This window comes from Protomyctophum parallelum, assembly GCF_964188405.1.
Source record: "Protomyctophum parallelum genome assembly, chromosome: 6".
NCBI lineage: Eukaryota > Metazoa > Chordata > Actinopteri > Myctophiformes > Myctophidae > Protomyctophum > Protomyctophum parallelum.
In genome coordinates, this window is record NC_139701.1 from 25,052,536 (window position 1) to 25,077,721 (window position 25,186).

At 43.3% G+C, this 25,186-nt stretch overlaps 1 protein-coding gene across 1 annotated transcript in view; it reads left to right on the forward strand.

Moving 5' to 3' along the window:
- Positions 1–24,920, forward strand: part of nek1 (NIMA-related kinase 1) — a 46,208-nt gene extending 21,288 nt beyond the window's left edge. The window contains exons 26-38 of the mRNA XM_083766414.1: positions 306–431; positions 831–1,007; positions 1,311–1,369; positions 1,466–1,649; positions 2,792–2,903; positions 3,008–3,069; positions 6,306–6,523; positions 9,179–9,354; positions 9,834–9,987; positions 10,245–10,554; positions 11,659–11,792; positions 12,331–12,463; positions 23,731–24,920. Of these exons, the coding sequence (XP_083622540.1) occupies positions 306–431; positions 831–1,007; positions 1,311–1,369; positions 1,466–1,649; positions 2,792–2,903; positions 3,008–3,069; positions 6,306–6,523; positions 9,179–9,354; positions 9,834–9,987; positions 10,245–10,554; positions 11,659–11,792; positions 12,331–12,463; positions 23,731–23,744 (1,859 nt within the window). The 3' untranslated portion in view covers positions 23,745–24,920. The remainder of the gene's footprint in view (positions 1–305; positions 432–830; positions 1,008–1,310; positions 1,370–1,465; positions 1,650–2,791; positions 2,904–3,007; positions 3,070–6,305; positions 6,524–9,178; positions 9,355–9,833; positions 9,988–10,244; positions 10,555–11,658; positions 11,793–12,330; positions 12,464–23,730) is intronic.
- Positions 24,921–25,186: the final 266 nt, after the last annotated feature.

Below are 25,186 nucleotides of genomic sequence, written 5' to 3' on the forward strand. Positions count from 1 at the left end.
ACCAGTATGGCTGTCTTACAGTACGTTTTAACAGCGGGCGACAGCCAGACGAAGTTTCCGGAAGTGCATTATTTGTCAATGTCAACTACTGGCGATAGAGGCGATAGCAGGCGAACAGGCGATGGTCGAAAAGTGGGCGGAAAAGATAAAAATAATTCATCTTGTGGGCGACGTCGCCCGGCGATAGTGGGCGAATGGGCGATAGCCAATGAAATTCAAGCGACACTCGCCGTTGGTCTCCCACTGTTAAAACGTACTGTTAATGAAAACCGAGTTAACAGGATGCATTGTATCCACCTCCACAGGCACCTTGGGGTCTCCGGAGGAGAGACCGCCATCTGGTGGAGACAGGAAGAGGTGGGAGGCTGGAGCCCCACTGGTCCTCTCTGTCGCCCAGCAAACACTGGAGGAGAGCTGCGTCAGGACGGCAGGTGAGTGTCACAATGTCAACATGTAACAACACATCTGTGTACTGTGAGCAAATGCTTATTGTAGTTTTGACTTCATGTGTTTTTTTTTTTATAGTTTACGGTAGTTTTTATTTCATGAAAGGCTTCGTTTTAGTTCTTTTTCTTTTTTTATATGAGTAGTCGGAGGCAAGATTAAAAAAGATCAGAAAACGACACTATTGCTATTTGTTTTGAAAGTAAAATATTGCATTCTGACAACAACTAGTCTGTAAACCAGACACATCTGACACAGCAGAGAAAAAAAGGCCCTGGGCAGTGATGTTAGTCTGGCCAACAACTTGCCTGTGTAGTGTACTGAGTCAACATGTAACACATGTGTAGTGAACTGAAAGGTCACTGAACGGTACATGTACCTCTCAGAGCACACGGTGGGTGAGGTCATCAGGATGGGGGCCCCTCAGGACGAAGAGGTCATCAGGATGGGGGCCCCTCAGGACGAAGGTCCCAGGAAGGCTTGGGGGCGGAGTCCAGACTCTCAGGTGCTGAAAGCGTTGGGGGAGGCCGAGCTGCAGCCGTTCACACAGATGCTGAACATGGGTCAGTTCCTTAATTTACTTTGTTTATGTAGATGGGGACAATGCACATCAATATTTATCTAGATGGGACAATGTACATTAATGAACAATCACAGCAATTGTGGTAACAGTAGAAGTTGTGTGTCTTGTACATATTTAGTACTGTAAAAGTGTGTGTGGTTACAGGGCTCGCAGGTACTCTGTCATCAGTTCATGAGTCCATAAACCTTAAACAGATAAATGAGGGGCTTTTAGATCGTAATGCACCACCATTGATTATGTTTTAGCAGCTGCTGTCGTAATATCCCCACATGTTCTCCGACAGACAAGTCTAAGCCGGCGCCTGCAGGACCGAGTCCGTCTAGAGACACAGCGAAGACTCCCGAGCCCCACCAAGCAGCTGTGCTTCAGAGCCCCAGGGCTCACCAAGCAGAGCCCCACCAAGCAGCTGTGCTTCAGAGCCCCAGGGCTCACCAAGCAGAGCCCCACCAAGCAGCTGTGCTTCAGAGCCCCAGGGCTCACGGTCAGGAAGACGTTTTGGTTACGACGGAGGCCTCAGTTCGGCAGGACCCTGTTCCTGTTCCTGAGGCCTCAGTTCGGCAGGACCCTGTTCCTGAGGCGGAGAACCGGCTACTGTTGCCACCTGGACTCACAGACATCCAGGGTTAGTATATACACTTGGGGCAGATTCACACTATGGTCCCACGTGCGCACTTGGGACCACTTGGCAGATGTTGTGGTAGTGTGAATGTTGCGTACCATTCCCTGGAGCGGATCACCCAACCATTCCCGGGAGCCGGGACCGCATGGAGGTATAGTATTCTTGGGACCGATTGAAGTGTACTCTGATACGGATCAATGCAATGTGAATGCATTGAATACAGTTGAATGAAGTGTAGTCGGGTGTGGAAGAATCAAGGCCAATGAACAGTTTCAATCAAACAGACTCAGTACAGTACAGTACAGTACAGTACAGTGACACCTTTTCAACCGGTTGGGAACCAGTTCAGTTCAGAACCAGTTTTTAGTCCATGAGCCAGACCTCCAAAATTGGAACGTTAATTATGAATTGAGTGGGCAAAACCCAAAATGTATGCATATATGATAACCCTTTCACAGTAGTAGCTTTTTCATATTGTTTTTCATATTTCCTCCATAATGCCTAATTTAATTTGCATATTTAAATAATTGCATATTACAATTTAAAAAAATGGGTAATACAATAAATCATTGTCTTTGTTTAAGTAATCAACTGGGGAAGTTTCATGGTGAGAACTATTAATTAATATTTTACCTATTCACCTATCACGTATAGGCCTACTGTAGGTGAAAATGACGTGTGATAATTATGAAAAAGCTACTCCTGTTGAAGGCTTATCATATTAATTTACTTATATTGATCCTATTATCAATAAGCATGTATGTGCCTAATAAAATGAAATAAGTGCTTGTCAACGGACCAGATAACGATCAGATGTTCCAGCTAAGCTTTCAGGCGGTGCAGGCGTAAAGTCAGGGTGCCTGTTCAGTGGGGTGTGGAACTGGGGGGATGGGTGTTCCTCCGCATCTGATACGTCCTCCTGATGAAATCTCTCACAAGAAGCGGCCTTGATGTCACACGTACAGTATCAGAGGAGACATGTGGTTGTCTGTGCTCTCACTTGTACCAACTACCAGCCATACACAGGGAATCAGGAATTGGCATTGACAATTAAATGTGGGAGAAAAAATAAATAGGAAACAATAAACATAATAAAAAAAACATTGATAAATGTGTCATTCACCCCTGACCTGAATACTTAACAGAACCAGCAGACCTGGAGGCAGTGGCTCTGGAGGAGGAGTGCCCCAAGCTGGCTTCACATCAACCCCCCGTCGCGGTACAGCAGGCCTGGGAGCAGCGCAGCCAGCAGCCAGCGTGAGTCTGGACCATTCAGCCATCCAGCATTACTGTAGTAGGCTTACTGACAGCATAAACCCTGCACATAATAGAGATAAATTGGAATTCATTGTTTTTTTTAGGCCACCAGAGGGCACTGAGAGACCAGCAGAGACCAAGGAGGCAGAGCCGAAAGCAGAGAATGGTGAGTCTACCTGCAGACTTTGTTTACATGTGAATGATCGTTACATCATATCATGTTTATACTAACCTGTTGTATAGTAATATTGTCTGATGCTGAAGCATTTAAACATTCTTTTAAAGCATTTCAGCATTTTTAGCAGGGCGTTCCTGAGAAAGAGGATTTGTTCTCTGTGAACCTAGTTGGAGAGTAGATGGTGTTGATTGTCAAAAGTGTAGAACAGGGTTTTGTTTCTGTTCGTTGAGACAATGATGAACTGTGTTTTTCAATACCAGGTTAAAATTATTAAGCTGCATGTGTAGGTCCACACACACGTAGGCCAATCGTAGCTCACGTCACTATGGACATGAAATGTAGAACCTTTCTTTTGTTAGAAGCTTGTGTTGCATAGATTTAAGTCAGAATATCGTCATGTCATCATAGTATGTTGCTTCTGTGCCTCTGCGATGGTAGAAGCAGAAGTAGCCATTCCATTCACTCTTAATTATTTTTATACTGTGTATTTTGGGGGCTTTTTCTGCATTTATTGGATAGTCTAGTAGAATAGTGATAGGAAACAGGAAACCCACAACTCTGCAGCATTAGAGCTTATATGTGGTAGTATGCACCTTAACCACTAGGCCATCGGCGGTCCCTGTTCCATTCACTATTTGTACTGTATGTATCGACAAACCACACTGAAGCTACCGATTCACTCATGAAGAGCATCCCTAGTGACTTGCTATCATTACTTTGATGCCTTGCTGTTATTATTAGATTGTGTCTCGTTACAAAATGCCCCCTACCACAGGAATATGGTTTCAGTTGTAACTGCTTCAGGTGAAATAAGTAAAGAATCTTGTCATGGTTATTGTTAAGGATTTAGCCAACATGTGCACCGTTTCAGCCAAAGTTTGCCCTTGGAATGAGCTGCTGTGTCTGAGAGGGAGCTAACACAGGTGTCCTTTTTTCTTCAAATGCCAAGACAAATTGAAATTAAAATCGTAAGAAGACTGGATTTACCACACTGATTCCGCATGCATGAATATGTTACACAAGTTCAAAACAGATTTAGACCAAATAAAATTAACTCATAAATGTGTAATAATCCCTGCATTCTGATAAATACCAGTGATGGTCTTGCCAACCTTTACACAAAAGAGAGACTGGTTTATAGGAGTTTCACCAGTGATTAATCTTTATTTTTTATTTTTTTTAAACTCTTTATTTTGGAATTTTTGAATATGCAAGACAGACACCAAAAACAAACAAGACATACAATAGGACAGAAACATCAACAGTTTTTTTTTTTTTGGGTTCCTTACATTAAATGATAACCGGAAAGACACCACCCATATTACCAGTGATGAATCTTAATGCTGAGAGCTAGACAGCATCTATTGGTTTCAAGGTTGTAGCTGTGGCTCACCCATAGATTATATCTGCATAGTCCAGCAGCACACAGACAAACACTGAAGTATTTTCTTTCTGTAGAGCATCAAGGCTGTGATTTGAATAAATATTGTCTGCGTGCAGACTGACTTCTCATCTTTCACCACAGTCTGAAAACGAATCTCTTCAGAGACTTGACCTCAACCCCTAGCACTCCTTATTTCTATGTATCAGTTATCAGTACATACGACATACGTAGCTGCCTATTTAGATGGATGCTAGATCTGTTATCGAGATGTACTGTATCTTGGTTACTTGTTCACATAATATGCTATGTATGTTATTTAGATGCATGCTGTTTACTTGTCCACAATTGCTATGTATGTTTATGTAGACGAAGTGTACCTGGTATTCTTGTTGCATTATAGCAATGGTTCTCTTGCTTCATGTCAAGTAACCCCAGATTGATGTGTTACTAGGAAGTATTGTTGTTAGTACATCATTCTAAACCGTCTCTACTGTAGGTAGTAATAACATTAAAATCTATTCTAAATGCTTCTAACTGGTGGAATAAGTGAATAGTGAAATTAAACTGTTCCTCGTTTTGCTGGGGACCGCCTGGAACCCATTCAAGGACCCCTGGGTTGTCCCCACACCTGACTTTAAGAACCACTGCTTTATACAGAAGGATTTAGTTGTTTTCTCTTCACTATTCACTCAGCCACTCACCCTGTGGTTGGTGGACTGGAGTTCATGCCGTTGACTATTATTTTACACCTTAAAATTTAAATTAATCTGGATTAGACTACTAGTCTAGTAATTGCCTATATTGTGAATTGCATGTGAGCACAGCCATTTGCCACATAAACTCTATCATCCCTATTCTTGGCATGTAATTAATAGACAAACATTCTGCAAAAATATGAGATCTGCAAGCTCACAATTGGCTATTTCTGGTGTAGACATTTGGGGCACTATCTTGCTTGTTTTAATTCAAATAGCCGATCTACAAGCTCACAACGTGTCTTTGTACAGTAGATCAGCTATTTCTTTATTATTATTGTCTCCACCAGGCTGAAGGCATGGGGAGAGAGTATGTTTTGCACTGTGTGTGTCTGTGTGTCTGTCTCTCTGTCTGTCCCCGCCTGCCCACCCGTCCGTCCGTTACCAGCTAATCTCCGGCACCATTCACCCGGTCGGTGCCAAATTTAGCACGCACACTCCCTGGATGCCAACGATGACCCTCTGCCCCAAATCTTCTAGAACGGCCTGTTATAGCACCACCAGGAGGCCGACTTTTGAAAAAAGTTTCTGTCCAAAAAAATCCCACAAATCGTTCCGTTACACACTGTCTCTATAGTCATGTAGTCAAGATGGATCTGTCCGATATTTCATATTCCATCCTAATTGGCTAACATTGGCATTCAAAGTTAACAGGATTGGCCCGTTTAGAACATAAAGCCTCAAATCATGAACGCAGCGTGCAATTTACGTGAAATCTTTCACAGACTTTCCTACTAGGCTGAGGAATATATCCCACCGTTTTCACATTGGCCTGTTATAGCGCCACTAACAGGTAGATTTTTGCAAAACACATTTTTGGAACGCCTCAAATCATCCAATTGCCATCCAACACGCAAGAAGAAAGCCTTTTCACATTGACCTATTGCGCCAGGAGGCCACATCCTGACCTGCCCTGGTGGAGACCTGTGCCCCAAGGGCAGGTCACACAAGATGGGGCCCTTGGTTACGGTGTGTAGACAGACAAAAGGAGGGGACTTGGTACAGGCCCCTGGGGGACCTCTGTAAAGAAAGTATAATGCTTTAAGTGGTTAAGACAGTTCACTTCCCTCCCCTTCCCCCGGTAGGTGTACCAGTCTGCGGGGAGCCTCTGTTCATGAAGCTGTGCTCTCCGGCCCACCGGCGTGCCGCCGCCCTGGGCCTCCTGTCAGGCCAGTCCTCCATCGACGAGTCGTCGTCCTCGTTGGCTTCACGCTCGCGCTCCGTCTCGCCGCTCCGCTCCAAACATCACAACGCCCTGCTCATCGGCCTCTCCACGGGCATGTTCGACGCCAACAACCCCAAGGTGAGCGCCCGGGGAGGCGGAAAGGTTCTGTACAGCGCTGTAGTATTCCTGTTTTTCACTTCATTTTAATGAAATATTTCATCAAAGTTGTGTTATGAACATGCTGCTACACATTGAGAGGTTTGGAGGGGGTTTTTTTTAGGTTAGGAGTTTTTTTGTGGGGGGGGGATCATTTGTATGCTTTATTTCAGAAAGGTAGGTCAGTCTAGAAGATGGACAGGAACCCAAGGGCAAAGAGAGAGACGACAGACGTACGAGATAAGATGGGGGTTGTAATCGAACCCGGGTCCTCCTTTCACGCAGGAGCATAATGGTCTGAGCACTAACTGGCTGAGCCACCAGGCACTCCAACAGGTGTGTTTAGAAGGAGTGTTGGGAGACTGAATAAACAATAAGGTCCGGTCCCCTCAGGCAGTCCCACGTTCCCAGAGCAAACATGACCACACAATGAGTCTCGTTTTTTGCTAGATTCTCACCTGATGCATGGTCAGCAATCCTGGCAAATATCACGCTGCATTATGGGACCCGTGAGACCATACTCCAGCGATGGGTTGGGGGATGGGTGACGGGTGACCAGCTGTTTCGGAGGTTGTTAGGGACGGGGGGTTTGACGTTTGCGTGTGCGCATAGTGAACACTGGTAGGTGGAGGTATTTTTAGGTCTTTTCATCAGTCTTTGTTTTTATTAATGAGGTGGACCTGGAACGGAGCCATGCAGCGCTATTAATCACTTGGTCTGCAAAACAGTGGAATCTCTGATAGGAGAGAGAGAGAGAGAGCAGAGCATCCATCACCCTCTGCATCCTACACAACCTCCATCAGGGACGCAGAGGCGCACCACTCAGCTCAACGTTATTTATATACAGAGAGAGGGAGAGAAAATGAGCTTGTGTCTGACTGTGCTGTAGAGCGTGCACGGCTCTGTGCGTGCCCGTATTGTGCTAATGCACTGAAAATAGATGATCTACAAGCTCACAAAGTGACTCGTGAGTTGCAGATCGATGAGCGATACGTGTGTGGAGTCTGTTAGCTAGATTACAGATGCGCTATTTCCGATGCGTGCGCGTTTGTCAGCCAGGGCAGTGCCTGAAGACCAAGCGTTACTAATGCAATTTTTCCACGTGTCTGTTGTGTCACCATACTGGGGGCCAGTCCACCGGCCTCTCCATGGCCCTCCCTTACCGCCTACATGCACACATGCACGAACGAACACACTCCCTGCCACAGCCATTTGTCCTCCGGTTCATGAATAAAAACAACAAAGAGAAAAGAAAAAACAAATCAGATTTGTTGAAATAGTTCCGTCTGAGCATACATGTCTGTGGACAGCTTTTGGCCGCGGTTCAATCTAGCCCCAAGAGACCGCTGGGGATTATTGCTCTGGCGTTAAGACAAGTTTTTCTTGGTGCTGTGGTTTTCTAAATCTCACTGGCTGTGATTTTAATGAAAAGAGCTCTTTGTTTTTTATAGATATAATATTTATTATTTTCTCTGTGATTATTCTATGAATATTTTTTTGGAACTGATGAGCAACTAAAAAGTTTACTTTCAACAGAAGCCTTTGAATACAGGATCGAAGACAGTCAGTGCTGTTATCTGAGCAATGATTGTGTTTATATGATAACCTTACATATATCCCACACCATACCGTATGCACTCCTGTTTTTGATTGATTGATTGAAATATTTATTAACAGTTTGTAGAATTTACAGTACATTTTAAGCACAAACTCAATACAAAGACTGTCAACTGTGAGTGGACGACCCAATTAAGCATTACACTTGTTTACAACAGGGTCCACATTGTTCAATTCGTTCGATTCAGATTTTACAGAGGCCAGTTTCGAATTGCAGCCATCCGTAGGTGCCCTTTGAGAGCGGTTTTGAAGGAGTCAAGGGATTCACATGTCTTAATGACTGTTGGTAGGGCGTTCCACATTTTGGTGGCATAGGAGCGAAAAGAATTTAGTCCCTTGTTTGTGCCGAATCTGGGTTGTACATGGTTTGTTGCACTCCCTCTGGTGTTGTGGGTGTGGACTTCGTTTACATTAAGGAAGTATTTAGACAGGTACATGGGTATCTTGGTGGTGTATCGAATCTTGTGGACCAGACCCATTGCAAGATGCTGTACTCTGTCGTCGACCCTAAGCCATCCCAGCCTGTCAAAGTGGGCAGGGGTGAGGTGGGTTCGGGGGGTGAGGCCAAGTAGGAGCCTGACCAGTTTGTTTTGGGAGGTCTGGAGCCTTGTTTTAAGGGCCTTTGAGGTGCTGTGGTACCAAGAGGTGGATGCATAGTCAAAGAAACCTTGTACGAGGGCTCCTGTTAAGGTCTTCAAGGTGTTTTTGCTGACCAGTGAGGAGATCCTGTAAAGGAATCTTGTTCTTTGATTGACTTTTTTGATTACGTTGGTGGCCATTTTATCACCGGAAAGATTGGCCTCCAGGATGGAACCTAGGTAGGTAATTTGATCTTTTCGTGTGATAATATTGTCACCCACTCTAACCAAGAAGCCATCTGCCTTGCTGAGTTTACTATTTGATCTGTAACTATCATCCGGCTTATATTTCATATTGATGAAATTGATTAGTTTGATTAACTGTCGCAGCCCTTCATCAGAACAGTTACTGTATGTGTGTGTTTGTACTGTGTTATGTCAGATCATGTTGAGAACGTGTTCACTACCGGACCTCAGCCTTCCGTTCAGCCCTCAGCAGCAGGACCCCACCGGGACGGGGGCAGGGGTCCGCCACGCTGCCGGACCCCTGGACGGGAACCTGGGCGTAGAGGACCTGGACGAGGCTGCTAAGGATGACGACCAATCGGAGACTGAGGAGTAAGAAAACACACAACCCTAACCTAAACGCATAACCTTACACATCCTATCAGCACTTCAAAGGAGAAAGGGACAACTAGTGTATGACCCTAGAATCCTTTTATTGGGGCTAACATTTGCTGTGAGCTTGTGGATCGGCTATTTTCGGCTAAGATATTTAGTGTACTGCAAAAACAGGAGGGGTCCTAGTGTAGCTCTTGGGGATCTGGTCAATTAAAGTATATGGTTTAACTTTAGGGCCTAAAGGCTCATGCATATTGAATCACCTTCACCTAAAAGTTTGATAAACACTCTTATTGTAATTTTATAGCCGATTGTGAAGTCCAAATACCAGCTCATGGCAGTGTGATAGAACCCGGTTCTAGAAACGGTTCCAAATGTGATGGAACCGATTCTGGTTTGTCGATGTTGGATCCGGTTCCTCGGGTTTCTTCTCCCTGCGGTTCCCGGATCCCAACCCTAGTCTTGCTCCTCCACAGGGTGTTTGAGGATGAGGACCTGCGGGAGCTCAGGGCCTCCATGGAGCGACTGCTGCAAGAGGAGGAGGAGGAGGAGGGACAGTTCGGCAGAAGCCTTCCGGAGGACGAGAACGATGACGCAGGAGACTTTAACGGGAACCCCGGCGAGGACGAGGTGCACAGGGTTTACACACATTTTACTTTTCAAAATGTCATACTTTTTCCATTCTGAATTCGCATTATATTTTTCAGACCATGTTTGACATCTGTGTATAAACATTGTTGTGTTTACTTCCTACTCTGAGCACATACAAGTACATTGTTTACTATCAGACATTTAATGTCATGAAATTTGCCATTTTCCATGTTGTTTTTTTCTTACTTAATCCATACCTGGAAATTATACTCAAATTATATTCCATACTTTTCCAGACATTCCATTCTTGTTTAGGAACCCTGGGGGTGGAGCCGGGGCCTGGCGGGGGCGGGGCTGGTGCAGAGCGGGCTGCGGCGGAGGAGGAAGATGAACATGAAGATGAACAACGGATGGCCGTGGATGATGATGATGAAGACGATGAGGAGGACGATGAGGAGGAGGAGGATGATGATGATGAGGAGGAGGAAGAAGGAGGCTCCAACGGCAGCCCCGGTGATGAAGAGGCCGGGGAGTTGCTGACCAATGGGGATGGGGGGGAGGAGCATCACAGCAGCAACAGCCAGCTCAACGAGGAGTGGCATTCAGGTGAGAGAACCTTGGTTCACAGCACACACCTCCAGTATTGGAGCGCTGGATCTCTGGATTTGTTTCATGTCCATCATGGTCCCCAAAGTTGATCATGTATTTGGGCCGCGAAACCCTGATCTGAAAAGATTTTGTGCCAGGGACCTCCATAAGAGAAGATTTGTATATACCGGTGTATATGTATTCTACTCTTTTCACAATTTTGTTTTTCATTTGACTAAATTATGCTGAAAATAGCTGATCTGAGCAGTGCTAACCGTTCCAATGTGTGATTTAATGTGTTTTATCTGTTCGTCATGTACTTGATAGTGGGTGCACATGCAAAACAATAAACATATTAAAAATGTCTGTCTAAAGACCGGAAAGCCAGGTCAGATGCAAAAGACAAGACAGTAGTTCTGTTCCAACTCGGATCCATGCGACGTTAAAACTCACAGAGACACAAAGTATGACCGCAAAGAAATATATTCTATCTATAATTGCACCATGTCTCTGCACGTACATGTGTACGGCTGTAATCCACGTAACTCGAGAACTGTTTGCCCCTCCGACTTCAACACTATTTGACACACACGTTCCACACCCCCACAGGGAGTGCAGTGCCCAATGTCGAGTTGGCCGGAAACCACGGTTGTCCAGAAACGCCACAAAAGGCCGCTGCCCGTTCTGACATCACAACACTCCATAGTTGGGCATGCCTGACACAGAACTCCATATATAGGAATAAAGGGACACAGAGAGACAGATCCAGAAATCTCCATATATGGACATAAAAGGAACACAGACAGATGGGTACTTGACACGGGTACAAAGGGTATTGCATAGCCGGGTGGGGCATGGATGTCTTCCAGCGGTGCTCTACAGCCAGGCACCGGTCTAGTAATAATAATATGGAGATACGAGATTTCCACTCACAGTGAGGATATGGTCAGTGTACTAACTGGCTGTTCCACCAGCACATGCACGTTTGCTCTGGCGATTTTTCATCCAAATTGTCCGCGGGCCTTCTGCCTGTCGATGGATTATCGCTGACATCTGGTAAGCAGCATGCAATAAAATATTCTAACGGTGTTTTTTATGTGTGCGTGTGTTTATAAAACACAGACGGCAGCGGAGAGGAGGAGAGCGGAGCGGTCGAACACCACGACAGCATCTTCAGCCGCCTTGAGGAGCTCCGCTTCAACCTGGAGCAGCAGATGGGCTTTGAGAACTTCATCGAGGCCTACAACAAAATTAAGGTGAGCGGTTTTGTTTTGTTAGCTCCCTGTGAACCGCCAGGTGGCGTGTTGTTGTTTAACTCGGTTATTCTCAAACCTTTTCATGTCAAGGACCCCCAAATGTATATGTACTACTTGGACATTGACCCCCATCTGCAAATATTTTTCAAATTTCAAGATGTTTTGAAAATAACAGCGATGCCGTGATGATGCGTTGTGAGCCTGTACTTTCCAAAGGTCGATGTATAGGGTTTACCCATTTTGGGCGGGAACCCCTTTTGGTGTTAGCATTATGTTATGCTTTAGCTATTGGAAAATAGCAGATCTTGTAGGTCTGCTATTCTTGAAAAATCGAAGAACGACTGACATCGAAACATAGCTTTTTCAGGATGTAGAAGACATTTTTTGAATCTGATCTCAGGTTAAAGTGGTTAAACTGATTTTATTTTATGTTGACTAATTTTGCTGGGAACCCCCTCCAGGACCCCTGGCGGTCCCCGGACTTCACTTTGAGAAGAACCACTAGTTTAACTGTTGTTGTCCTTGTTTTTCGCTGAAGGCAATCCACGAAGACGAGGACGAGAATATCGACCTGGGCTCCAGTCTGGTGCTGAGCATTCTGGGTACTGAGCACCAGCACTTGTACCCCAACATCCTTCACCTTGTGATGGCAGATGGGGCCTATCAAGAGGGTAAGTACAAACGTTTTATAGTGAAGTTTGTCTGTGTTAAGGGCATTAAGGACAGACCATGCCCAGCACCACGGGGGTGCCAAAGGGGCCTGGCACCCTCAATTGCAAATTCTGCCCCCTCAGTTTAGGTTTTAAGTACATAATGTTTTACTACGGTATATAAAAATGAGATGTGCCCCCTCGTCATTTTCAACTGACCCCTCAGTCATCCTGGAGCCGAGCATGGGACAGGCACCTTTTCCAAAAATCTAAATAATTCAAACTATATTGAAATATCATCACCCACCCTCCACAAGATAATGCAGCTTCAACTTTATCATAATTTTTCTATCAGGGGTTCTCAACGTTTTTGGCTGTAACCCCTTCAAAAATGCTTTGGCCATGACCCCTACCCCCGCCCCCCTCCCCACCACCAATACAAATTGACCTCTACAATAACCTCAATAATAGAGAAAATACATCATAAATAAATACTGAAACCAGATATAATCAGACCCCCCCCCAGCCAAAAATATTTTATTTTTTATAATTTGGGGACCCCCCAAAATCATTTCGGGACCCCCCGAGGGGTCGCGGCCCCCAGGTTGAGAACCCCTGATCTACATTCTTCTACCGCTTCTTGGGTGCTTTGGGTATTATTAGATTATCCATTCCGTTTGAAAATGTAATTTTTCACCAGGTTCAAACTGAAATTGGAGTGAAAAGTGCCTCAACTCTGCAATTCCAAGTGCTTGTCAGGGCGGGAGTCCCTTCAAATATAATTATTTTGGGGTGTTGAAAAGGTTGAGAACCACTGATCTAGATGGTAGATAAATACTTAAATAGGTACTGGCGCTAACGAGCAGGAAATGGAGTAGGTTGTGTGTTTGACGAGCTGCGCCAAAATCTGTTTAAAAAGTTATTTCTGAACACAACTCAACCTTAAAAAATATCGTAAAGTATCGCCAAACCTGTTACCTTCAAGATACATTAGTTGTATCCCGGCCTGCCTGCTTTATGGAATATAATCTACGGAAGTTTAGCTACGCCACGGCCACCAAATAAACACCCACACCGAAGCCTACAGCCGCGGTCTCGAGTGCCTCTCCTACCCAGGAGGGAAGCCACTCCTCTCGGACTCCTGACACAATGTCCGACCCCGCAGACATGAAAGCTGAAATCCTCTCTTCACTGAAAAATGACATCGCCGCCTTGATCAGGTCTGAATTAACTGCTGTGATGGCTAAGGAATTTGACAGTGTCAGGTCCGAGTTAAACTCACTTAAGACAGAAGTGGCAAAGAATACCGCAACAATACGTTCTGATGTGGAGGAGATGAAAACGACTGTGGCGGAAATGGAAAGAGGCCTGTCGGCGTGCTCGGACGAAATGACCGTGGCGCAGACGAAAATAAGTAAACTAGAGACAGAAGTGGCAAGTTTACAGGCGAAATCCTTGGACTTAGAGGGAAGAATGAGACGAGACAACATAAGAATTGCAAAAGTAGCTGAAACGGCAGGTTTAAGCTCACCAACAGCAGTTTCCAAGCTATTAAAAGAGGTTTTGGGCTTGGACCGAGACATCGTGATTGACAGATCGCACAGAGGTTTACAAACAAGAGGAGTGGGGGGTAACCCTCGCGTTATCGTGGCAAAATTGCACTACCATCAAGACCGTGTTGATGTCATGAGACGTGCCAGAGAAGCAGGCCCCCTCCACTACAACGGAAGCGTCATTTACATAAACGAAGATCTCCCCCAGGCTGTGGCCAAGGCTAGGCTGAAGTATAGAGAAGTGAAACGTTTCATCCGTGATCGTGGGATCAAGGAATATGGTCTCATCTACCCATCGCGCTTCTTCATAAAGCATAATGGAACTGAGAGGCAGTTTCAGAATGCCGACGAAGCCATGGCATACGCAAAGTACATCTTTCGGCAAGCGGCACCTTCATCACAAGTCAGCGAAGACGCCCCTGCGCCTTCCGTTCCATAATGACAGACGCACTGATGCCCTCTTGACTGTCTGTAACACAAATGACTCGAACCCTCTCACTCAGAAATGACTCCCGCCTGCCTGGTAATCTCCCTCGGGTGAGTAAATAATGTGCATTGTCAGTGTGACTGCACATATCGCTAAATATGGCACATGATCTCTCTCGGGTTAGTTGATCAGCACAGGGGTTTAGGTTCCTTCCTTTTTCTTTTTTTTTCCTTCCCCATTTGTTTTTTGTTAAATGTGGTTTTCATTATTATAATGTGTGCCTTTTCACTTTTGAACGATTATGGTTGAGGGTTACGTTGTATCTGGACCTGTTGTACCTGATATTTTATTTCAATATTTTCACTAATTTATCATGGTGTGTCCCAATGTCGGTAACTTAGTCTCAATTCGATTTATTAGTTGGAATATTAAGGGGATCCACCATCCAATTAAACGTACTCGTGTATTTACGCATTTGAAATCTATGGGTGCAGAAATCATGTTTTTACAAGAGACCCATCTCCGTACAAGTGATGCATCTAAACTTGAAAGAGGTTGGATCAGACAGATTTTTTGTTCTAAATATGATGATAGATCTAGAGGTGCAGCCATACTGATTAAGAAGGGGGTCCCTTTTGTCCCTACTTCAGTGATTGCTGACAACAATGGCAGATACGTAATAGTTTCTGGAAGTCTTTTTGGCTCAACAGGTGGTGTTGGCTAATGTTTACGGACCTAATTGGGACAATCCACAGTTTTTCTCTCGTTTTTATAGCGAAGCTACCAGATCTCCACACACATTATCTGATCCAAGCTGGGGACTGGAACCTTGTTCAACATTCAGACTTAGATCCAGACCTAGGCCCGGCAGTACAATTTCCAAATCCGGTAAGGTTGTTTTATCATTTATGGACTCCAGATCCTTGGAGGAGGGCTAATCCAACAGCTAAACAATACAAATTTTTTCCCCCCGTTCACCATTCGTTCAGCAGAATCGACTTTTTTCTCCTCGATAGTGGCTCTCTCCCATTTGTTACAAATTGCCAATATCACAGTATAGTAATATCTGATCATAGCCCAGTCCAACTGGATATGTGTTTCCCCAACAGTGTAGCGCCTCAGCGAACCTGGCGTCTAAACCCTCTATTACTAACCAGTGATAAATTCATAAAATTAATGAATGGTCAAATTGATACTTATCTAACTATTAATTCTACCCCAGGAATGTCTTCTACTGTTATTTGGGAATCCTACTTAAGAGGACAAATTATTTCTTATTCAGCTTTTGAAAAGAAGAAACGTACCAAACGTATTACAGAACTGTCCACTCAAATAGCTGAATTAGACAAAAAATACTGCTGCTGCAAGTGGAATTTGATAACTTATCGATAAAACATACTGAACAGCTTCTATTTAAATCTAGGCAAATGTTTTACGAGCATGGTGATAAATCGGGTAAACTCCTAGCCCACCAAATTAAACGGGCAGCGGCGGGCAGAGCTATTCCAGAGATACGTGTAGCACCGGGTGAGACCTCCACAAATCCTAAAATCATTAATGATCAGTTCAGACAGTTTTACAGTAATCCCAGCAGCTCAGGCTAGTACTGGGGCTGCCATATCATTGGAGGAAATCGCTCAAGCCATTACTTCTATGCACAGCGGCAAGGCAGCGGGGCCTGATGGTTTTCCCATAGAATTTTACAAAGCCTTCTCCGCAAAATTGACCCCCATCCTAGGTTCAGTATACAAAGAAGCATTTATAGCCAAGAGGTTGCCGGAGACAATGACACAAGCAACTATTGCAGTTTTACTTAAAAAGGGTAGGGATCCTCTAGACTGTGGTGCATATCGGCCTATAAGTATTCTTTGTTGTGATTATAAAATCCTCACCAAGATCCTCTCCCATCGGCTCGATGCAGTGATTCCTAAGATTATCGCACCATGTCAAACGGGTTTTGTGCCTGGTAGACAGTCTTTTTATAATATGCGTCGACTGTTCAACATACTCTACTCCTCTCAGTCAACCCAGTGGCCGGAGGCGGTACTGTCGCTCGATGCGGAAAAGTACCTACTAACGGTCTTAGAAAGGTTTGGATTTGGCCCATCATTTATCAATTGGATCACACTTCTTTATACAGCTCCTAAAGCTGCAGTACTGACAAATTCTATATGCTCAGATTACTTTCAGCTCCATTGTTCGGTCCGCCAAGGTTGTAGTCTTTCACCATATTTATTCGATATCGCTATTGAACCTTTAGCTATAGCTCTTAGAGAAGATGACAGAATAACTGGCATTGAGAGGGGGGGCTCCTTACACAAGGCCTCGCTTTATGCGGACGACCTGCTCATATATATTTCGAATCCATCCCTCCGCTCATAGACATACTCAATCATTTTGGCAGGCTTTCAGGCTATAAATTGAATTTTTCTAAAAGTATTTTTTTCCCAATTAACCACCTGGCCTTAGATCTTAACTATACCAACCTGTTACTCGTTCCTATAAGGATCTGTATGAACACAACTTTAAAAAGCTTCTAGACCGCACAAAATTGGATCTCGTGAGATGGGCTTCGTTGCCCGTTTCGTTAGCAGGCAGAGTAAACACAATTAAAATTACTGTCTTGCCCCGTTTTTTGTATCTATTCCAAATGATTCCTTTGTTCTTAACTAAAACCTTCTTCCGGGATCTTAATAGTTGTATTTCTACTTTTATTTGGAATAAAGCCTGTCCGCGTGCCAAAAAAGCTCTTTTGGAATTACCAAGACCATCAGGAGGCCTGGGGTTGCCTAATTTTATGTTTTATTACTGGTCGGCAAATATAAAAAAGGTTATTGGGTTGCGGTCCATGAATACAAACATGGTCCAATTTGGGCCAGTATGGAAACTCTAACTGATCCTGGGATCTCTCTAGTGGCCATGTTGTGCTCCTCACTGCCAAAGGGTAATTCCATACGCTCTAGCAATCCAGTAATAAATAGCTCTCTCAGAATCTGGCGCCAATTCAGAAAACACTTTGATTTTAATAATACGTGTGGCCATATGCCCTTGACCAACAATCATCTTTTTCCTCCCTCGCGAGAGGACTCAGCTTTTAAAACATGGCACGTCAATGGCTTGATTTTCTTTAGCGACTTATTCATAGATGGCACATTTGCATCCTTTAAAAACCTCCAAGATGACCATGAGCTACCAAATTCTCACTTTTTCAGATACCTCCAAGTTCGAAGTTTTGCTAAGGAACACTTTCCATTTCCAGCTATGCCAGATAAGAGTATATTAGACACCATACTAGACTGGGACCCATACACCAAAGGTAGCATATCTAATATATATAAGGCTTTACAGGAGATTGGCCCTCCTCTCTTGGATAAAACAAAATCAGCCTGGGAACAGGACCTGAATTTAGAGCTGGAGGAAGAGACGTGGGAACTCTCTTTGAGGCGTATTCATACTACCTCTTTATGTCTTAGACATTGCCTAATTCAATTCAAAATAGTACATCGTTTGCATTTCTCGAGAGAAAAACTATCTAAAATTAATCCTGACATTGACTCTACTTGTATAAGATGTCATCTGGAGCCAGCCTCTATTGGACATATGTTCTGGGGATGCACTTCCTTGAACCCATTCTGGAATAGTATTTTTGATGCTTTCTCAACCATCTGTCATATGCCAATTGCGCCCAACCCGATAACTGCTATATTTGGAGTTCCCAACGACGATGCACCAATTACCTCTCCCCAAGCCAATTTCATAGCTTTTGCTTCACTCATAGCGAGGAGACTTATTCTCCGCAATTGGAAATCTGATAAACCTCCAACATTTACAAGTTGGGTCAAGGATGTTCTATCCTTTATACCATTGGAGAAGCTCAGATACAACAGGTTCAAATCTCGCCAGAGATTTGTAAAGGCTTGGTCCCCTTTCCTTGAATTCACTCTTTCACTGTCTTCCGACTCACTGTCTTTTGATGATGTGTCCTAAGTGTTTTTCCTACATGTAATTTGGTTCACTGTGTAGCCCCTTAATCTAGTAAAAGGCTAATTTTATTTTATTGTATTTATTTCATTTATTATTTATATCCTTTACTACCTGTTTATTTTATTTTATTGTTGTTTTTTTGTTGTTGTTCTTGTTGTCTTGTTTTGTGATGGAACCGGGGAGGGTGGGGTATATGTGGGGTTGTTTGTCTACAAAAATTGAAAATATTATAAATAAAGCTATAAAAAAAAAATAGGTACAGTATCTGGATAATTATTAGAAGGAATGGGTCAGGAAAGGTGTATGTAAAATAACAAAAATCACACCCGTGTGAAGTGAGGGGCGCTATATATACATCTTATATGATGTAATTATCAGACAAAACAAACATGGACAAAACAAACATTAAACTCTGTCCGTGTCAATGGAATTTTGTTTGTTTAAGGAAAAACAAACATTAAACCTGTATATAGGAGGGGCTAGCACCCCTCAACAAATGGGTTGCTGTCTTGAAACCTGCATAGTCGGATTTGTTCAAACGAGAGTTGAGTCAAGATGTTGTTACACTTGTTTTAAATTAATCCATTTAAATCAAGAAGTAGTTATCAAATCATATTAGCTTTATGTCTCATTGAAACCTCAACTTGTCACTTCAGTTTGCAAGATTTTCATTGTGGTTAGTTGCGGTTTTTACAAAATAAGCTTATGTCACAAGACCTTTTGTCTGAGGAGGAAAAGACAGAACTTTTATCTACCAGGATTGGAAAGGTTTCCCATGTGAATTTGTGTTCGTTTCAGTGTAGAATGTTATTGTTTAATATAATCTCCCTTTATGTTCCTGTTGGAGAGACAGAGCTGATTGTGGTGAGAGATGAATATAAGCCGATTTCCTTTGAGTGTAGTTACCAGCCGAGTGTGCCATTTTACTGCCCTCAAGCTAAGGGCCAACTTGTATTGATGCTGCTGTTGCTACCCTGATTTCCTTTTTGGGATAATAAAGACTAACTTGACTTGCTGAAATAAAGCGATCTATCTATAAATTAACAGAATGTTTGTCTGTCTGTCAGTCTGTTCTTCGCTTATCTCAATTGTTCATCCAATCAACTCCAACACTGATGGGTTAATCACCGAGGACCCACAAGAAAGTGCAATGTTGAGTGGTTATAGACAGTGCTGCAAGCGTCAATTTCAAGTGATTGATCTGCAAACTTGCACTTCACTTGTATAAGTGCAGCAGAGCTAATACATTACTAGTGTGTCCAAAAATATCTAAATTAGCACACCTTAAAAATGGTGTTCAGTTGAAGGTTATTTTCATTATAAAAGAACAAAGCACCAGTTTGGTCAGACGGGCTCCTGTAGCTTTTCCTTCTCCTCCTCCACTCTTTGTTCCGTTCATCCCTGCGTTTCTCACCACACTCCTCTCCTTTTGTCTTAACATCACTACCGTCTGCCATAGGAGCACACGTGTGCCTCTTTTTTTTTTTTAATTGCCATGTTTTGGAGGCTGCAAAGAATTATCCTTTTTATATTTTGTGCCCCTTTCCCAGCACAGAATGCTGTGCGAGAGCTCGGAGAGAACTAATCTAATGTGCCAAATCCTATTCCCTCTCCAAGGCCCCATGGCTTTACGCAGTCACGTAGGGACTAGGAGAGGGGATGTGAAACACACCGCTTCTCTCCGCCAGAGCGTCTCTTTGTTTGACTTACAGACTTTCCTCAAGATGACTGAAGTTTTCTCTCAAATCAGCTATTCTATGTTCTTCATATTGTCTATTCTACTCGTTTCTCTTTTCACTAGAAAGGCACAAAAGGGCAGAAAGTAATTCAGAACGGTTGTCTCCTGACAGCAATTTCTTTGCGAGACAGGAAGTGCCAGCCAGGACTCTTCTTTCTTGAGCATTAGTGGCGGCTTAATTTTCAGATGCGTTTCTGGACATTAGAAGAAGAGAACTAATGTCATGCACCTGAAGTTGATCTATTGTCACGCAATGTCACTGTCACTCTGAGCACGCAGTGCAGTGACAACACAATGTTATACTATAAATACAGGACTTCAGACAAAACACATGCAGTACTTTCATATTGCACAAAAGGAAACTGCAGAACACAAAGTAGTTATTTTAATGGAGTGTGTTGTGTCACAACTCGCAAGTCATACATCGGAGATTTTCACTGCAAAATGTGTTTTGGTCCAAATGGATTGATTTGACTCCCATTGTTCTCAGCTTTGGGAGGCATACTATCATCGGACAGAGCATTGCTCCGAAGGAGCAATGCTCCGAGGTGCGCTGCGGGTCGGGAGAGGGTTGCGGTTAGGTTAGGTTAAGTTAGGTTAGGTTAACCCTAACCTCCCCCGGGGGAGGTTAGGGTTAGGGTGAGGGAGGAGGTAGGTTGTCGTTCGGACCAATGCTCCGTCGGATGAAAGTACTGCACTCCTCAGCTTTGTTAATAAATGAGAGAGTCTCTTCAGTCTTCACACTATTCAGGGGATGTACTGTATGATGGGTGGCAAAACAACGGACTGCTCATTTGAACTCAGACCACAATCCTCTGCACCCACTGCAATTCGGTTTTCGCTCCAACCATTCAACAGAAACAGCAAACTGTTACTTTCTGGAAAGTGTAAAGTCAAAGTTAGATGCAGGAGGCATAGTGGGTTCTGTATTTCTGGACCTCAAAAAGGCATTTGACACTGTACACCATCAGGTACTCCTGTCAAAGCTCTCCTCCTTTAACTTCTCCAAAGAAGCAATCAAATAGATGCACTCATATTTAGCGAACAGGAACCAAAGTGTTCGTATTGGTACTGGTACTCAGTCAACATATCTTAACTGTAACATTGGAGTTCCTCAGGGATCAATACTGGGCCCTATCCTGTTTAGTTTATATATAAATGATCTGCCTTCCGTCTGTCCAACTGTCTCCATACAAATGTATGCCGATGACACAGTTCTTTATATACACGCTAAAAACAAACAACTAGCAGCAGATAAATTAACTGGAGCCATGGGCCACGTATCAGATTGGCTGAGGAACTCATGTTTGCATTTCTACAAAAAGAAAACTGTCTGTATGTATTTTTCACGTAACTCCACAGACCCTGACATTGACATTCTCATTGAGGGTAGTAGTATTCAGATAGTATCAGAATTCAAATATCTTGGAATTACACTAGACTCAAACTTGACATTTAAAAAACATGTAAAAAATATAGCCAACAAAATCAAATTCAATTTATCTAATTTCAGACACATAAGACCATATCTAACAACCGATGCAGCTAAACTCTTCATGCATGCTATGATTTTTTCACACATAACGTACTGTTTCACAACCTGGTCACAGACAAACCAGACAACTTTAAAACCCATAGAATCACTGTACAAACAGACATTAAAAACACTTGACCAAAAGCCCATCCGTTACCACCATTGCCACATAGTTCAAAAGTACAACCTATTTAGTTTTAACAGCTTCAAACTCTTTGCAGATGCTTGTCTCATTTTTAAGATCTTAAATGGACTTGCACCTCCACCACTGAACCAGTTCATAGATCGAAGGGACAGTGGTGACAGAGCAACTAGGGCAACTACCAGAGGGGACTGTGAAGTGCCAATCAGACGTAGTGTGTTTGCTAAAACAGTCTTCTCTGTTAGAGCCTCCCATCACTGGAACAGTCTCCCCACAGAAGTAAGAGAGACTTCCAACTATCTGACCTTCAAATTCAACCTGAAAAGGTGGCTAAAAACAATTCAAATCTGTAATCATGAGTAACTATCAGCACTAATTAGTATTCAGTGTCATTTCTCATTTCACTTTGCAGTTGTTCTGTCCCCTGTACCATGTTGATCTGTATTGCATTGTATTGTGTATGGTCATGGTGTTGGGTGCCTGCACATATGCACACATGGCATCAACGCATGGTGTTGTGTGCAGGCACCCCACACTTTGTCTTTCTTTTATCTGTATTGTACTGTGTTTTTGTATGGACGTGGTGTTGGTTGCCTGCACATATGCACACATGGCATCAACACATGGTGTTGTGTGCAGGCACCCCACACTTTGTCTTTCTTTTATCTGTATTGTACTGTGTTTTTGTATGGACTTGGTGTTGGGTGCCTGCACATATGCACACATGGCATCAACACATGGTGTTGAGTGCAGGCACCCCACACTTTGTCTTTCTTTTATCTGTTGTACTGTGTTTTTGTATGGACGTGGTGATGGGTGCCTGCACATATGCACACATGGCATCAACGCATGGTGTTGTGTGCAGGCGCCCTACACTTTGTCTTTCTTTTATCTGTTGTACTGTGTTTTGTATGGACGTAGTGATGGGTGCCTGCACATATGCACACATGGCATCAACGCATGGTGTTGTGTGCAGGCGCCCTACACTCTGTCTTTCTTTTATCATTTACTTTTTAAGAGCCTGCCCAGGGACTACAGATGAAATTTAGCTTTGGCTAACTCTGGCCCATTTACATTGATGTGAAATGACTGACATGTTGATTAATGAGCGTTGTCCCTGTCAAATAAATAAAAATAAATAAAAAATGAAGTAATGTTAATGGAATAAAGTTATTGGACTATACTTTAGAGAATGATCTATGTCTGAACGACAATAAATTATGTTTATTATTAAGCCCCTGAGTGCCAGAATTAAATTCACCATCATAAATTAAATAATTTAACGGCATAATAGATTGACGATAACAAAGCAATCTAGAAGGAATGCATAGTTGAGCTGCTTTTTCAGGGAGGTGGCATAACGGTATAATGTCTCACATATAATGTATCCCTCACATTTTAGTTGCCACTCTCGCAAAGATTGCTTGCTGCAGGGTGGGAGAATGTCCGGTATCTGCTCTACAGTACAGTATATGTCAAGTGCCTGGAGACAACTTTTTAAGATTTGGCATTATAATAAAATTGAATGTAAAGGCAGTGTGTAAATATTGTAACAGTTATACAGCAGTGGCGGTTAGACAGTGAGTAATAACAGAATGAGTACTGTAAATAAGCAATGGTTCGCATTAGGTATGTTGTATTTTCCTGTTACACGCTCTGTCTGCCTCATGTTTCATGGATGACCTGTGCGTATAGAGGGGCCGCAGGGTGAAAGTTGCATGGCTATCTGGAGCCGTTAACGCCATTTCCATCACTGCAGATTAAGAGAGATGATGTGACCCATGACCCCTCAGGGGGTCCTTTGTGTACTCAAGCACTCCAGCTACTGCCGCTCTAATCTCTACTAACATCCATGTACGTTCTCCCTCTGTCTCTGAACCCCTACCCCAACCCCGATTTCTCTTTCTCAGATAACGATGAGTAGTATTATGGCTGACGACCGATGTGGCTGGCAGCAAACGACAATCCGCTGGCCGTCCAATGTCTTCCCATGACGCGGCATCACGCGGCAGGAAGAGTGTCTATGCATGAAACGCGTCGGAGCAATGCATCTAAGAAGTGTTTCAGGCACACTTGCATGATGATGAGGACCTCGTGCACTTAACAAACTGTTTTCATACAGCATTTGTTCTTGGCTTTCGGCACCTAAACACCATTTTTCTAACCAATCATTCACGGAAAGTGCATTATCCAGTAAGTGTTCCCTAGTACTAACCAAAGTATAATGACAAGGCAGGGTTGGGTGATGTGACTTTAAATCAATATTACGATTACTGTATTCCAAAATGTTTCCTCAAATACAATTAATGAACGATCATAAAATAAAATGGCAAGCGCAACGCGTTGCATTGGGCCGAATTGTGAGCTTGTAGATTGGCTATTTTCACATTTTCTGTACCCCACCATTGTACAACAAAGTAGTATACAGGTTTAATTGGTTAATCAGGTTAATCATAGTAAATCAATTAGAATTGTTTTATGTCGATTCATTGATGTACAGTACTGTATAAAAACTGTTAAGAAAATGTATATAAAAACAAAACTACTTCCCGATTATTCCTTTAACCTACAGTACATGAGCAAGATTAAGTCTGTTTTTGGTTCTACATATCGGTTTTGATTAATTGGTTTTCAGTTAATTGCCCAGCCCTACGTCCAAGGTTCCTGTCAGATATATATTTATGTATGTATCTATGAATGTGCGTGTCCATACTTTATTGCAACGTGTCTGTGTCAGTATACATGTGCTGTCATATTAGCTGACTTTCCAAAAAGCCCTACACTACATTCACTCTTGTTTTGCACGGTTCATTGAGAGTCCATAGTGGCGTTCCATTGGACGGCCCTCCATGGCAACACCACTTTTTGGCTCCGCTCGGCGTCAGGTGCTCATTCTAATTCTGAGGAGGGGTGCCTGCCACACACTTCAAGACATTAAACTGTGCAAAACCTCCATTATATGTACACAGTAAACAACAATGCTACAATTCCACAGAAAAACCAGTTGAAACCTCCTTTTTCCTACAACTTTGTACCATCAGTCGAAAGTGTTAAGCATTGTCTAATCTTTTGCTTTTTCATGTTTCTTAACAACTTGAGAGTGGAGAGAGAGAGAGAGAGGGGGTGGGCGGTGGGGGTGGTGGTGGTTGTTGCCGGGTGGGGGGTCTTGTGCGTTGCCATAGAAATGTAGCCAGCTGCACGGAAGTACTGACTTATCTAGTGCAGTGTTTCTCAACATTGGGTGTCCTAATGTACCTCTGTAACTCTGAGTGTTACAAATGGAACCAAGTGGACTCTTATTTGGTTCCATTTGTACACTTTACGATTTAATTTAACTCTGAAGACTTCATAGTGTAAATTGGGTTC